Raw genomic sequence first — 16,965 nt, 5'->3', positions numbered from 1 at the left:
AGCTTGCATCAATGACTTTGTGTTAGATAACTCTATTGTGATCTAATAATTTATTATTTATGTAGCTGTTCTCCTCCTCCACCTACTGTTGGCAACCTTTGAGGACAAGAATTGGGTACTAATACAGGAGAACCTGGAGAACTACTTTGAGTAAAGAATTTTGGTATCAGCAAGCCAGAAAGCATACATGACAATCATCAATGATTCCCTGTTGAAGAATTATCAGTGTTCTCCTCTATTAGCCGGTGCACCACCCGGCACTTTCCAGTAACCAATAGGCTGCATTTAGGTTGTTACTGAAAAGTTGGGTTACAATACAGGGGCTGCCACTCGCCTACAGCTTAAAACAATAGTAGAGAATATTGTCTTAATATATATATATATATATTTATATATATACATATTGCAGTTTCATATTACCACTCTCTTCTCTCCTCCAATGACTTACTAATGACATCCTCACTTATAACCTCATCACACGCACGGCTCCAAGACTTTTCTAGAGCTGCCCCGACTCTCTGGAATGGTCTCCCCGACCTATTCGGCTTGCTCCTACTTTCTGCTCATTTAAAACCCAATGCTTCATCCTCACCTACCTGTCTTCTTCTGTCTCCTAAACCCTCACTACTTCCCACCATTCCATATCCCCCTCCTATTGTGTGATACTTCCCCCACGTCTTAGATTGTAAGCTCTTCTGGGCAGGGTCCTCTCCTCCTCCTCCTCTGTCACTGTATCTGTCATTTGCAACCCCTATATAATGTACAGCGCTGCGTAATATGTTGGTGCTATATAAATCCTGTTTAATAACAATACATTTTTTAGCACCAAGCTGGACACAGAATGACAGATATCCTAAAATTAGAATCATCAGTAGGTCCGGCTGTTTATGTTGAAGATTATTTTATTAATTTTATTTATGCTGTGCTAATATTTACCATTTAAAAATAAAGCAATGATAAAATAAGGCAAACTATAGCCCTCAATCCAGCTATGGCCCAGAATGATAAGTGGAATTCCTATATTTGTAGTTAGAATTTCACTTCTGTGATCACAAGTTTGACCTTGAGATGGAAGCCGTAGTCAGCTTTCCTTCATCTGAGATATTGACGCTGTAAAGAAATCTTCACCATGGTGAAAACAGAACATCCGCGGATTTAGTAGGTGAGGAGCATCAGATTCTCCAGCGATTGTTCTATTATCAGGAAATTCATTTTTCAATAGGTCAGAGCATGTTGAGTGTACAAGAGCAGGCAGCTGCTAACAAGCAATATCCTATTTGTAAAAGAAGAAAAGGTGTTGGCTGTGATCACATTGAGATTAGACGTTATAATCAGAAGTGAACTATGGATAGATGGCATGCAGGAGCAGAGCTGGGTGAGGGAGGAAGGAAGCAGCAGGCCTTCCAAATTAAATTAGGGCAAATAGAGATAGATGGACAGACGGAGCTGGGGGAGAGGAAGGTTAATGGAACTGACGCATTTCAGAAGAGTGTGGACTTAACGTCTTGTGAGATGTGACAGCTTGTTTTCTCGGGTGTTAATGGGCCCTCACTGTCCCCACCTTGTCAATGCCCAGTTTCTGTCACTGCCAATCTGTATCCTAATCTGCCTCTATTAGTCCAAAGACACCCTCCCTCCACGGAGCCAGATTCATCCTTCTCACCGAGCTGCTTGCAACACTTGGCTGCAAGAAATAGACCTTTTTCCAGCAAGTTTGTTTTACTTCACGTGATGAGATAAAATAGACACAGGCAAAGGCTCCTTCCACAAAGTGACCTCCAATGCTGATTGTTAGAATGCAGAAACACAAATGTCAAGCAATCTGAAGCACTTTCAACCAGCTTTTTTCATATCTCATATAAGCTTTTATATGTTAATGAATTTCTAAAAAATGCTTCATATTTTAAAGTCTACAGCTCTCATTTACATAATCCCTCATGATCCTGCGATGAATGTCTTTTAGTTCAGGGTCCTTCTGTGATAAGGTGACAACGCTCTGTCTCCTAATTGTACAGCTGCACCGTCACCATGTCTTCCAAAAGTGACTACAAGGGTCTGTTATGGCACCTAGGAGGCAGGCACGGTCCACTGTTGTCACCAACATGAAATAAAATGCAGCCAAACTTATGGTACATTTACACAGGAAGAGCTTGTAGGAGATCAGTAACACTAATCTCTAGCAAATAATAAAACATTGTAAAATTGGGATCCTATTACTTTTAAATAGAAAAGACATGCCCCTTTTTACAACTTCATATTGGTAAAATTCTCAGTGCCCCTTCACCCCCATAGAGTTGTCAGATTCCTGCAGGAAGTTAGGATCTGACTATGTTTCTGGTCCATTTTGAAGGAGTTTATTTTGAAGGAGTTTATTTTTTAGAACATTTATTTGAAGGAGTACCTCATTGGGGTCCCTGGGTGCTGGGTCCCAGGTTCGAACCTTAGCCAGGACACCATCTGCATGGAGTTTGCAGGTTCCCCCTGTGTTTGTGTGGGTTTCCTCCCACATTCCAAAAACATGCAGTGAGGTTAATTGGCTTCCCCTCGAAATTGACCTTGAACTACAATAATGACATATGACTATGGTAGGGACATTAAAGTGTGAGCTCCTTTGAGGGACAGCTAGTGACACGACTGTGGACTTTGTACAGTGCTGCGTAATATGTTGGTGCTATATAAATACTGTGTAATAATATGAATCTCCTCCTCTTGTGTAATGGTCTGTCATTTGCAGACCCTATTTAGTGTACAGCGCTGCGTAATATGTTGGTGCTATATAAAACATGTTTAATAATTAGAAGAAGAATAAAGCAAGGGGAAATGTACATAGTTGTTTGCTTGCACCCTTGCTTAACTAGATAAATACTAAAATTTAAAGAGACACAATGGGCCTGATTTATTAAAGCTCTCCAAGCCTGGAGAAGATACACTTTCATCAATGAAGCTGGGTGATCCAGCAAACCTGGAATAGATTTCTTCAAAGTCATTTGCTATTTTTTTAGCAAATGTTTTCATACCTGGATCACCCAGCTTCACTGATGAAAGTGTATTTTCTCCAGCCTTGGAGAGCTTTAATAAATTAGACTCAATAAACTTAGAATATATTCAGATGCGGAGTATCATTGTTTCGGTAAAGATTAGCTCAATGCAAATGCTTTCTAGAAGCAACAGATCGGTTTTCTCTTTGCTTCAGTTGTCGAGTTGAAAATGCTGCACCTCCAGATTGCAGCGCATCTCTGGTGGCACTAAAAGCTGTTACATGCATATGTAATATTCTTATTTCCATCATTTAGACATGCACAACCCTCTCACACAGAACGGCTCATATTCACGGTTCACTTTCAGAGTCTGGTCCAATCATTGTCCAGCGTCTCCCCCCAAACACAAAGTATTTCATGGCACAGATAAACACCTGACACAAAGAGACTGCTGAATAGGTGTTGTCATCTGCTGGCTGTCCTTCATCACACAAAGAGGCAACATCTTCTCTGCTAAGTGAGGCTGGGAACGTAATTACAATCAGCCATTTGCAGCGTGAAAACGCTTTAATTAAATTTATGCAGTCATTCTCTCTAAATAGTCATATCTTTCAAACAATCAGTAGGCCTCCTCTCTCACAGTCCCCCTCCCTCTCCCATCTTCTCTCTCTCCCCCTCTTTTCGTTTTCCCCACTTTATTTGTTTTCTCCTAATTTTCCTGCTCAATTTCCTATTTCTCCTACGTTTCTTATCTACAGACTTCTCATCTGAAGAGAAAATAAGGAGTTGACTAGAAAACAGACGTTGGGGGTGGAGATAAGTTACAGATGTTGTTATGGATTAGCTTACATCTGGATATAATGGTGCAGGGTGCCCACTGGGCAAATGGCTGGGGAGGCCGCTTCCACCAGCACGGTTGGTAACGGGGGTCGGGGGGGGGGGGGGGGGTTAAAGACACTTAAGCTAGGTACACACTTCCAATAATTATCGTTAGAAAACGAACGATTACGACTAATCAACAATTATGCACGATTATATTTGAACAATCATATTGTGCACAGTTCTGTACATGCTGTTTTGATACGATTGTTCAAATATAATCCACCAATAGTGTACACACGCTAGATACAATCGTTTGAACGATGCAGGGAGTGACATGGAAAGGAGAAAGTGTATTGCAGAAACATGCATGATCGCTGAACGACTGAACGACAGATCCGCCGTGGCGGTCGTTCATTTCCAACGACAATCCTCGTCCGTCGTTTTCGTTGGTCACCTTTTCTGTAAACGATTTTTCGGCCGATCGGTCATTCGTTTCCAATGACAATTATTGGAAGTGTGTACGCAGCTTTATTCCTAAAAATGTATTAAATTGCCTGAAAATCCCAGCATTTAGAACCTTTCCTGTGATAGCTGACCACCATCAAATTCCTCCTTTTAGTTTAGAGGGGAATCTGAATACATCTCAAATTGTTTTTATCCCTCAATGAAAAACAAAAAAAGAAACAATGTTGCCACTGAGAACTCTTTTCCCACAGATTTCATCTCTGCAATGCAAGTTTACTGGATCCAAGTGCTTCCTCAATTTTATAGAACCCGGTGTCCTATGTTTTTAATTTCATTATATTTCTGTAAACCAAGCAGGCCAATTGTGTGCCATTCCAGGCCGCTACAGCATTGAGCATCTCTCAATAATGGAATGAGCAACACTGACTTTACTGTTAGCATAGGGTGCCCCAGAGGACGGGTCCATGACAGGTGCGCTTTAATAATATTATTATTATAAAACAGAATTTATATATCCCTATTTAATGTACAGCTCTGTGTAATATGTTGGCGCTATATAAATCCTGTATATTAATAATAATAATAAAGCACCAATATATTACACAGCGCTGTACATTAAATAGGGGTTCCAAATGAACAGATACAGTGATACAGGAAGAGGAGAGGACCCTGCCCCGAAGAGCTTACAATCTACAGGTAAATGGGTTGAATAGCGCTGACCGACATTCACACCTAGGAAAAGTCATCTGGTGAATAAGTAGACTTTTTGCTTTTAGCACCAGAGTGGTATTAAAAAAAAAAAAAAGTTGAACTTTAAATACATCTAAGGCAATACTTTTTGTAAAATTTACAATCAAAATCTATAAAAACAAAACTCCAATTTGTGTTATTATTAATATTATTAAACGGTATTTATATAGCGCCAACATATTACGCAGTGTTGTACATTAAATAGGGGCCAAAACTTAGTGTCAGTCGACCACCCTGACAAAAATGTATAATAAGAAAAGAGAAAAAAAAGCGCAGGCTTTTTTGGCAAAGTGAATAAGATTATGTGTATTTTAATTCATAATTCGAGAAATTATAAATAAATAAAGAGTATATTAAAACAAAAATAAATGAAACCTCATTCTAACAGAGACCTACTATGCTAGTTCATTATCTAGACTTAGTACCTTGATATAAATCATAAATTCCGTGTAAGGTTAACATATGGAAAGTGATAACATGGGTAGTAAATTGTCACTTTTTTCCCGACGCATTTCACCTAAGATGCTTCCTCAGGGAATATGGGAGACTTGTATAGATTACATTAGTCACTGTAGTTCATGCAGAGATGTAAGATGAGGGCGAAGGGGTTGATCAGATGTAGGCTGTGCCCAGGTAAGTAATTTCAGTAATTACAGAGTAATTAAATACTTAGTGGCTGCAGATGGCTAACTGTATTAGAGGAGGAAGGGTCCGATATAGGTAAACTTTCCCCTTTATAGGTTAAATTTGTATGGGTAGATTACATCGCGGATATCTGTTTAGATAGGATCTCCAATGAGATGGTAGGTAGAGAGTCCAGTGTCAAAAAGTATTTGGTTTTTGAACATTTTTTATATATAGGTAGTAATGTGCAGAAGGACGTGGTGCCTGCAGTCAGTCCAAGTGAAGGCATAAAACCTGACAAAACCTTAATACCTCCCAGAAATTTTACTGTCTGCTATGTGATTGTACCACTGGATTTTTAACGTTTCTTTTCTTTTTTACAATACTGGGATGGATCATGTGACTATACCAGGAGGTTCTCCCACTTAGCATTGAACGGAATGGGTAGGCAATGGTTTAATTGAAATGAGTCTTCTTGGAGTTACTTAAATGTATCAGTCCTGTATTTGGTTAGCTGGTTACTTTTGGTATAGTACACCTGCTGGAGTACTATATGGTGTGCATCATCTAATGTCAAGTATAACATGACACGGGTATATTTATTAGCAGTATGCCCAACACACCATTACAAAACCCAAACCTGCAACAGAAATCTTTAACCCAAAAATAATACCAATCAAACACAACACCAAATCCTTAACATTTTATCTCTAACGCTTAACCCCAATATGTAACCTCCGTCCAATACTCACCTACTGAATGTATGTCTTAACACTTATCCAATAATATAACCCTCACCCCTAAAATAAGCCCTTATCACCTAACCCTATTTAAACAGAACAATAACCTAAACTTTACCATAATTCAAACTAAACCCCCAAAATCTGCACTAAACCTGCAGTGTAAAGCATAAACTAAATCCTAACATCATATACTCCCCAAGACCCAATCACTGTAAAATTTAAAGGACGTATCATAATTTAGGTTGAGGTAAACCTTAAAATAATACCAATCCCTGAAAATTGCCTACAGCAGCTAATAAATGTATAACATGAATTTAGTATAGTGAACTGGGAAAGCAATAAGAAAGGTCACTATCTTCTGGAAACAAATATGAGTGTTATCTCTATCCACTCTCGCTCCTGAGCTATAATATCACCGGTTGACCCTCTCGATGTTTAGATCGGGCCCAGGGAGCGATGCTAAGCCCGGCTCACAGATAGAGAGGTCTGTGATTGATCAGAGAAGCAGTGCAGTGCTGATACTGAGCAGGAGAAAGAATGCCCGGGGCTGGGATGTGTCACTCCAAGAACTCTTTGTATTCTGGCTCTTTCACATTTATCGAACCTTCCACCAGAAAGGAGAAGGGGGGCACTGCTGGGGTAGTTCTAAAGATCTCAGGAAATCTTGTTTTGAAGCAATAAGTCAGTGTGAACTCTCCATTACCAAGACCCTGAGGGGAAACAAAAGATGGAGGGGAGGGCTACCTGCTTAGCTGGCAGAGGGTGATGGAAAGGTGAAGAGAGCAGATTGGACTGGAAGCAGAAGTAATCATCAATCTAAACATGTAATGTGGTGCCATTTGAAACTTATTTAAAAATTTTATTGTCAGAGAACTTGTTTTGTGTTTGTTGTCCATGGACACAGAAACCCAAAAATGTACTGTATGAAGTACAAAATATTTAGATATATCGCCAAGTGCTGGTTTCGGTGAATGTGATCCTTTTATAGAAAATAATTTGTTATAAAATAGTTTTGTGTTAAAGAAGAAAATAAATGTTTTACAGTTGCCCGTTTTATTAAATGCCACTCTGTTAAAGAAGAAAAAAGTTTGTTGTTGATATCCCTGATTCCCTGTTACGATTGGTGGTTTATTCTCCCCTTATGGAAATGTCCATTTCCTGTTGGCCTGATTGCATTTAATAGCTCCTCCCACTTTTTGGAAGGTTTATCACCAGCATTCCCCACTGGGTTTAATGGTTCCTAATACCTTCTGGAAGGTCCCCAATGAAGATCAATATAAAAGAAGAGGAAGTGTCCTCCAGGGTTTCTCCAATTTTCAGGGAGTGTCAATCTCCCGTGTCCTTGAAAGAGTCAGTGGCAAGGTAATTTTTTTATTCCTATCTTTTACAGGAAGCTATTTACACTTCATTATTGCAACAGTGCTACTTTAAAGTGTAACTTTACGGAAAAGAAACTAATAAAAAGTCAACGTAATAGCATTGGGTAAATAATTCTCATCATAGAAATCATGCCCTGCTTGGGTACTTTGGTGGCCCACTTTTGCCTTCCATTGTCAGAGGTTACCCTACTAGCTGTTAGGCTTTAATTAAACTCTAACTTTTCAGTGGCAGAGCCGTTTCAGGGCAGGATGTCCATCTAATTGTGGTGGGGAGATCCAGTGTCGTATATGCTTGTCTGGAAGCAAGTCTTTCCAGTCCTTAGGTACCTACAACTGGCCCTCGGAACTGGGAACCTACAGCGGCCAATTACATTTTTTTGTGTATTCATCTTTTTTCAGTTTGCTGTGTGTTTGACCTTCCTAAACTTTACGTTTTAAACACAATGATTCTGTAGTGTTATGTAGAATCTTGTACCGCATCCCCTGTTTATTGTCCATAATTACAAAATGACATAATTGCAAAATTATTTTAAGGATTTGGGGGTTTTATGGGTAATTGCTTTACAGAAATTTTACCACTTATTGTATAAAATCAATAACAATTTATTTCTGACCGCATAAAACAACGTATTCACGCTCAACCTAGTCTGACTTATTCTTATTAAAAATTGATATTCAACAAACTTTTTAAAAACAGGGGAAGAGAAGAAAGTAGGCTTTTACAGGCACATGAAAATAGAAAGGATATTTGTTTGTTCAACTTTTTCCCCTGACGCTAACAGAGATCTACTATGCTTATACCTCAGCTATACAAATAGATCCTATGCTTAATAAAGTTAAGGATTCAATCACATCATAAACAGTTAATAGGTCAAAAAAGATTAGTCTTGTCACCCGACGCATTTCGCCTATTGGCTTTCCCAATTTTCATAGAAACCAATACTGTTAATAGCAGACATGGAAAAAATAGAAAACAAACAACACACAACTTTTTACACATTCTGATTATTTCCATTGTTAACGCATTTTGCGGATTGGAGAAATATTCATCAATTTATTCCCAAAAAAAAATATACATTTTACATTTGATCAATTTGCCATAGGAAACCCGTACCCACAAGGAACTTACACATGTAGAAAGCAACATGGCTGTTTGTATCTCATCTAACTAAATGTAAGTGCCAGGCGCACACAATGCACTTCAATGGAACCCAAAACCCGGGCACAACATCTGCTAGCCAGTCTGTGTTAAACCATCAGAACAAATTGTAGCTTCAGAATACTGTAGGTAATTCAGATTATTTATAAAGTATAACATTTCCAGTATAAGGTATATCATTTTTTAGGATACTAAACATAGGACTACCAATGCTCTAAATAAAGCCAAAGATTTCTTGATATTTAGTCACCATTTAGCTTAGGATAACATTAATATAGTTTGTAATTGAGTAGAAGCATTCATTTTGCTAATATTTGGTGACCTAGCTGAGCCCTAAGGTAACAAATGTCTCATAGTTGTCACAAGCTGTTAATTAATTGAGAGGCTAATGAACACGACTGTCATCGCAGTTTGGAGATGGCAGGTCCGCAATAATAGCATCTCAGTGATTTCCTTCCTTATACGTTTAAATATTTATAATATATTCTACAGCAAAGGCTGAAAACATATAAAAATATTTAAGTGAATTAGATACTGCCACCGAAATGAAAATTTTAGAGTTGAAATTTGCAAACACAAAGCATAGCAGTGTACAAGAGAGTGTTATTTTCTGTAAAGTTGGTGTCTAATCTCTTAACATGCTTGCATGCGGCGGATTCTATATCCCAGAGATAATATAAGGTTCCTGTCCATATTGTATACGGTGGATGGCCTTTCATCCCTATCTCCTACTTTCATGTAGTTTCCTCCGCAGCTCAATTTCCCTTCCTCCTGCGGCCCAAGAAGTTGGAAGAGCTGATGGTCTCGAGATGGGGGATCCTAATTGCACTTGAACGTCTAAAGCTGACTCGGTTTATCATAAAGGGTGCAGATTTGCCTGGCTGGAGCCTCCGTGGACACAGACCCTCAGGCCCTGCTCAGAAATAGAGGGAATTAATTACATTTTTTTTTAACTCCTCTTCTTTTAAAGTACGGAGAGGATGATGAAACCTCCTGAGGGAAAAGAGTGTCGGCGGAGGGAAGAAAGAGTGAATGTGAAGAGAGATACAGAGGAAGGGGGCAGTGAAAGGACATATCTCAGTGTCAGGGGGAACACGTGTCTCAGACGACTAACCAACTGACCTCGGGTCAAGGTTGAGCAGAAGCTCTATGTTCTGCCGATCTAGGCTACGCAAGGGTTACACCGATACATGCGGGTTATCTGTTTCTGTGCTGCTGTGGCATCTGGAATGGAAATGTTGCCTTTTATTTAATACATTTCATGAATTCAGAACATATGGGATAGAGAACAAATGGACTCTCAATGCAATATGCCCCATTTCAATTCGGGTTCTTTTAAAGTGGAACTAAACTCAAAATAAAAAAACACACTTTCCTTTAATCCCGTAGATCTGATGGGAAGTTTCTTCATTTGGGTCCAGCGTCATCCTGGTATCCGTCTTTGGCTGGACACAGAGAAAGAGCCGACATTTTCTTCTCTCTTCTTCCTGGTTCTTCTTCTTACATCACCCGATCTCGCACTGCGCATGCATGAGATGGGCAAATCTCAGAGCTCCTTCCGCGCATGCCCGAGATTAGAGCATGTGCAGAAGGAGCAGCCAAGACCCTCCCGGATTGCGTGATGTAGGTATCCTGGGAGGCTTTGCGCTCCTTTCTGTCTTTATCTGTGTGGCAAGCAAGACAAAAAGGGGAGGTGCTGCACCTTTTTTAAAACTTAAAAAAATATAATATTTTTACTTTAAATAAATGGGGTTGTTTACTCCTTTACGTAAAGTAAAAATTTTGAATTTTGGACACTTTTGTAGACCCCACCTTTCTCCTTAGATGAATCTTACCCAAGAAAATAATCCTCCAATTCTACCCAATGCACACACACATTTGCAGAAAGACTGTTCATTGGCTATATTAAACAGACGTGATTGGCCACCTTCTAACCAAGTAGCTTAGTTTTTTTCTGAATTGTGGGATTATCAGGTTTTATAGTATTGTGATTCATTTGTCCTGTACCATTGCTCTGTTTCCTATGACATGATGATAACTAACATTTCGGGGGTGACTGGCAATGACAGAAGATGTGCACACTCCAGTACGTCTCGTGTGATTGCCAGCACCAGGGTCAACAATTTGAAAGTCTTTGCACTGATAAGCAAATATTCTGCAAGTGACAAGCTTATGGACTTTGTGAAGCACAGTGTAATATGTCGGTGCTACATAAATACTAGTTAATACTAATAAACTTAGGGTTGAGTTATTTTCTTTTCTGTATGGAAAGCAGAGCCCAATATTTTGGACATTTATCAGCACAGTAAAAAATATCTTTGTGCAAGGACAAAAGCTCAGAAATGCTTTTTATAGTCTAGTAGGTAACCTATGTATCTGTGTATAGTTTAATATCCCAAATAAACCTTACTCGGTTGTATGAGGTTGGGATTACTCTCACTTTGATTGTATCTTTGGTGATACCAATATGTAAATATTATCTTTTCTAAACACAAATAGCCAAGAAAACCCTTCTGTCTGTATGTCTCTTACTATATTTTTATATTTCTATGGCTTGGCTAGTAACATTTTTGCGACATTGACCTTAGAGGATTTAACTCTACCTCTCCCCCTTCTACCCACTAACCTATGTATAACTTAAACTTTGCACTTGACAACTAAACAACTTGCAGTGTTTGCAAAAATAGTGTAATAATAATAATACTGTTAATTGTTTGCTAATATAAATTGCGCTTAGCAAATTGAAAAAACACATTTGTAAAAAGAAAAAAAAAAACTTGCAAAGGGCAAATAATTTACACTTGTCTCCCACATGTAAATGGATTTAATGTGCTCATTATCACTAATGTGTAAAACACTGTTCAGGCATCATCCTCCGCTATCATCTTTTTGGGGGTTTAGAGAAGTAAAAATTTGCAAGAAAGCCGTCAGCTTAGCGCTCGATGTGGAGCGTTATAAGCTGCCAGGCAGCGGAAAGGTTAATGTGAATAGGCTGTGACTGATTTGGGGCAGCGGTGCAGAGAGAGTAGTAAGGGGTGACAGAAAAAGAAGGGGGAAGGGAGGGAAAGCTGCCACTCAGCTGGATTGACAGGCCCCTGATATCCCTGCAGATAAAGTCTTACAGATGTCGCTTGGCAATTGATTTTTGGTTAGTGATGGTAATATACTAAGAAGTAATACATTATAGAGGCGAGGTGAAGGGGGGAGCAGCGTCCCCCTGTACTGCAGGGGATTAGAGTGGTCCTTCCTCCAGACCCCAGCTTCAAACACTTCTAGAAATCATATTAACCTGTTTGCAGGGGAACAGCCGCCTCCTTCTTAGCCCTGTATGCTGTGGAAATGCTCAGCCACTTTTTTAGCAAAGTGCAGGGGGTAGGTGGAAGAGGTCAGGAGAAAGGATAACCGGCAAGAGGGGTCATGGGCAGGACAATGCATGTTTCTATGAATAGATCCCCCTTACTGCTTTCATTGCTCATACCGACAATCACGGAGAGAATGTTGTAGACAACTCAGATTCTCCTAATTTGGATAGCATCCCTGTCACTCCAAAGCAATTTAAATGGCATATTTCAGGGGAAGAGGGGTTTATCATTGGAGTTTGTTTACACTTAAAATTATATCAAGCAAGAGCAAGCATTGGTATTCTTCCTGGAAATTGGGAAGAAGAAGCTGTAGCTGTATTAATTTAATTAGTATTATTTTCTCACCTGAAAACAGCCGGGTGGGTACTGTAAAGTGTTGGGCGGTGCGCCCAACTAGGAACTGTGGAGGAGAACACTGAACATAAACTTCTATAGCCAAACACTCAAACGCAGGTAGCCAAAGAATAACTACGATACCTAACGTTTCATAGGATGGTTTCTGCTTATATTCACTTGCAATGTAAATATCCTCATTGGCTTCTGAATATGATTCATGACTTCTGATTTCCATTTTTTATTCCAGGGAAATGTATTACTTGATATGCCTTGATTGCTTGTTGTTACTGCCAATGAAAAGCTGGTATTTCATGGATTGCATTCTTCTCTTTGCAGGTTATGAGCATTCTAAGCAGTCCCAGTGGTGTGGCCCCTCAGAGCCAGTCAGATTTTTCCATTTCCCCTCTACATAGTGGGCTGGAGTCCACCAATTCTCTGTCAGCAAGCTGCAGCCAGCGCAGTGATTCCATCAAGTCCGTGGACAGCCTTCCTACATCTCAATCCTACTGCGCTCCGACTTACAGCACGACGGGATACAGCATGGACCCAGTGGCAAGCTATCAGTATGGACAATATGGACAATGTAAGTATACAACCATTCTGCTATACCAGGGTTAAAGTTAGGTAGCTAGGTTCACCTACAGTAAACTGTAAGCAGTAGCGTACCGAAAAGAATTGCAACAATGCCAAAAAGAAAGCAGACTAGAACAGGAAGAGGCTTTATAGGTTTAATGCGGTATGGTATCAGGTGTGTAGTGTGTTCTGTGCTGTGATCTGCCATTACTAGATCCCTTCTCCTGTCCAAATAGCCTACAGTAACTGCTACACAGTGTCACTGACTCACCTCCATAACACACAGTCATTTCTTTAGCCCAAATTAGAAGCATGTGTTACATGCCGGAGAGGGTTTAAATGCCTCTGCTCCTCGTCTGACCCTAACCTTTCTCCCACCTCAAGCATGTTAGGGGCACACCTGCAATTAATAGTCACAATCTACTCTGACTCCCGCCTTGGGCATTCTCCATCCATTCTGCTATCTCCGGGAGATGTGCATAGGGTACATACAGACTAACAATTTGTAGCTGGAAAGTACCTCAATCACAAGATTTAACAGAGAGGCCACAATCTCCGTGCACCATCAGCTATTTGAAAAGTCACGCTACTTTAAAGCTGCTATATGATCATATTTTTGGTAGCTTTTGGTTATGATTATTGCCCTGCACTTTTCTTTTTTACAACTTTATTAAAACAACTCTACACAACTGCGTGATCTGTGTTTGAGCACCAAATGTAGGTCTGAATACTGTTACATGGGGACGGAAGGTATGCTTAAAGTTTACTGTTGCATAGGAGATAGGCACTTAGCAGATGTTATGTCCCACTAATGATATTTGTGATAAAGTTGACAAAAAAAAAATATTGAAATAATTACTTACTCCACCTATAGGTAAGAATAGAAGGAGATAATGGAGGCATTGCAAGCTATAACAGTAACTACTAATAGAGGAATGTATGTCACATATACCAATAACAAATAGAAGTGATGGAATATTGAGATCTGATAAAAGGGCCCCAACAGTTTTCACAAATTTGCTGATCCTCCAGAGTGCCCCTGGTAGCCCCAAGCCCAGGGTGTTCATAATACAATTGCAGCCTTTAGATTGTATATAGGAGCTTCCTCAGAGTATAATACCCTGTGCCTTCTGACCAGGCATGCTTAGGGGTACAAGAACACTAAATTCCAATCTAGAAGTCAATAAAGGCGTATTAAATGAAGGTTTAATGTAGGTTACCTGCTTTGACATGCCAGCACTAGCAGCATTGGTGGAGTAAATCAAAATACCTTTATTACAGAATTCTATAATCTTTTTCAAAATTGCATGGGTATTTCCAGGTAACTTTTTTCACATTTTATATAAAAATACATTTATTTCATTACATATGAAAATACTTTTAGCTTTAAAATCCATTAAAAAAAAATGAATTGGAAAGAATCCCTGATTTGTCTAAAAAGATTGTAGCTAAGATGAGATGGACCGGGGAAGAGAGATTCTCTGGTGATGGACATGATAGGAGGTGCTCATTTTTACCCATAAAAAGGGCTCAAATGCCCCTTATAGCTACTTGAAATAAATAACAATGTGTATTTGTGATCTTCATTGAAAACTTTTATGCATTATTGTAACTCACTACAAGGACATATGACCGTCACACCTAATAAAGGGCCAAAAGTATGTGGAGCCCCCGCACTGATGTGAGTTCAGGAGATCCCAGTGAAGGGTTCTGATGATGATACAGTATACAAAGACATTTTAGATAATTGTACAAACTTTGCGGTCATAGTTTGGTTCCCCCATGACTGTGCCCCGGGGTGTAAAGCCAGCTCCATAAAGACATGGGCTCACCAGTTTGATGTGGAGGAACTCGAGTGTCCCGCACGGAGCCCTGACCTCACCCTAATGAACACCGTTAGTGAGGGGGGGTAAGAATGCTAATACCAAGCCAGGTCCTCTCACCAACACAAATGGATGCAAATACTCAGATACACCCCACTCCAGATACAGATACTCACAGATACACTCCAGAAGAGAGGAGGCTGGTATAGATTCATATAGGGGGTAACTCCATAATATTCCCATAGGTTTGGAATGGGATAACCAACCATCTCATATAGGTGTGACAGAGTTCACAAACTTTGGGTCATAAAAAGATAGAAATATATAGCGGGGCCACTTCAGACATAGTATTGCAAATGTTTCTAACTCATCTGCTCTTTCCATTTACATAATTTAATTTCTTCACATTCCATATTAAAGAATTACGACCTTTACTGTTCCTCACAAGGCCGTTATTTCACTCAGCAGAAAAAAGGACCAACAATAAATAACAATGTATTATTCCATAGAAAAAGTACCGAAAGGCCCTCGAAACCATAGCTTAGCCATTGGTTCCAGAAATGTATATATAGTATAATCATTCCAATGTTGAAGCCCATTCAAAGTTTCCTGTGATTATTTTCACAATGAAATGTATAGTAATGTCGATGTATATGAATTATGTGAAGTCTTCAGAAAATTTATATATTATGTTCCAAGAGAAAACAAAATATTGATATTGGGGAACGGTGGTGATTATAAGGGGTCTAAGGTTTTGTAATGTTACAAGCACTCCGCTTTATTTACAATGGACTCTCATTTATCACACGCTTTCTATTAATGAACACGTAGCTGTTGGGAGCAAAAGAAGAGAAAAAAGAATCTTGTGAATAAGAAGGAAGGAAGGAAGCTGTCATCAAGTAATGCACATACCGGACACTTGTTTATTTTTTTTTTTTTATACATATATTTCTATAAAGTGGACATTTGTGGGACGAAAAGCTCCCAGACTACAGGGACCATCTGGGGTGCCGGCAGCACCCCTCCTACCTATGTATATGAAATGCTTTTAACCCCTGAATCTAATCCCACCAACCAGGTTCCCCTGATCTAGCACTAGATAGCATTCCATAAAAAAACTGACTGTCACTTCTGTGTCTGATTCCCATGTCGCTCCAAGTGTGCGCGTTAAGTGTGTACATATATATGTATATATATGTGCATACCTATATATAATCCCACTATAATTTATTCAACTATATTAAGTAGTAGAGTAGAATGATAAACCTGTACTTGTTTTATCCTTGTCCCTGCTGAAAGATGTCTGCCACCCGCCTATGGATCTCTATGGTTGCGGTGGGGTCGACTACCTGCGCCTGTGTATGTTTCTTTGTGTACCTCAGGCATTGCTGTTATGCATTAAAGGAGATGGAACCTTGACCGCTTGCCTTGATTTTTGTGTCTTTTGTGTGTTGATTTTTTTGATATAGGTATCCATGCCTAAAGCTGAAGTTTAATCTGCCTATGTTTTATCCTCACAGATCCATATTTCCCTTCATCACAGTGCTAATTATGAATTATGTTTTAGGGGAATACTTTATTTTAGACCCAGGGAGATCCTCACTGGCTACTTGCTCTTATTTATACATTGCAGGCAGATCAAATATGGAGGGAGGGGGCAGCAAGGTGCTTTATATAGCTTCCTAAAAATATCACAGCCACCTTCCTCAGCACTTTTCTCCTTACACCTGAGTAGTGGGCTCAAGAGGAATAAAGGAACTGCAGAGATGGAGACATAATCCTGCCCCTGTACAAAGCATTGGTCAGACCACATCTGGAATATGCAGTGCAGTTTTGGGATATTGTGGAATTGGAGAGAGTGCAGATAAGGACAACTAAACTAATAAAAGGAATGGAGGAGCTCCGCTATGAGGAGAGATTAGCTAAACTGAATCTATTCTCCCATGAGAAG

General features: G+C 39.5%; 1 protein-coding gene across 1 annotated transcript in view; it reads left to right on the top strand.

Annotated features, from left to right (window-relative positions):
* Window positions 1–16,497, top strand: part of PAX7 (paired box 7) — a 36,858-nt gene extending 20,361 nt beyond the window's left edge. The window contains exons 5-6 of the mRNA XM_072426737.1: window positions 12,955–13,201; window positions 16,484–16,497. Coding sequence (XP_072282838.1) covers window positions 12,955–13,201; window positions 16,484–16,497 — 261 coding nt within the window. The remainder of the gene's footprint in view (window positions 1–12,954; window positions 13,202–16,483) is intronic.
* Window positions 16,498–16,965: the final 468 nt, after the last annotated feature.

This window comes from Pyxicephalus adspersus, chromosome 11 (assembly GCF_032062135.1).
Source record: "Pyxicephalus adspersus chromosome 11, UCB_Pads_2.0, whole genome shotgun sequence".
NCBI lineage: Eukaryota > Metazoa > Chordata > Amphibia > Anura > Pyxicephalidae > Pyxicephalus > Pyxicephalus adspersus.
Note: the sequence above shows the minus strand (reverse complement) of the source record. Positions and strands in the feature narration are given on the sequence as shown.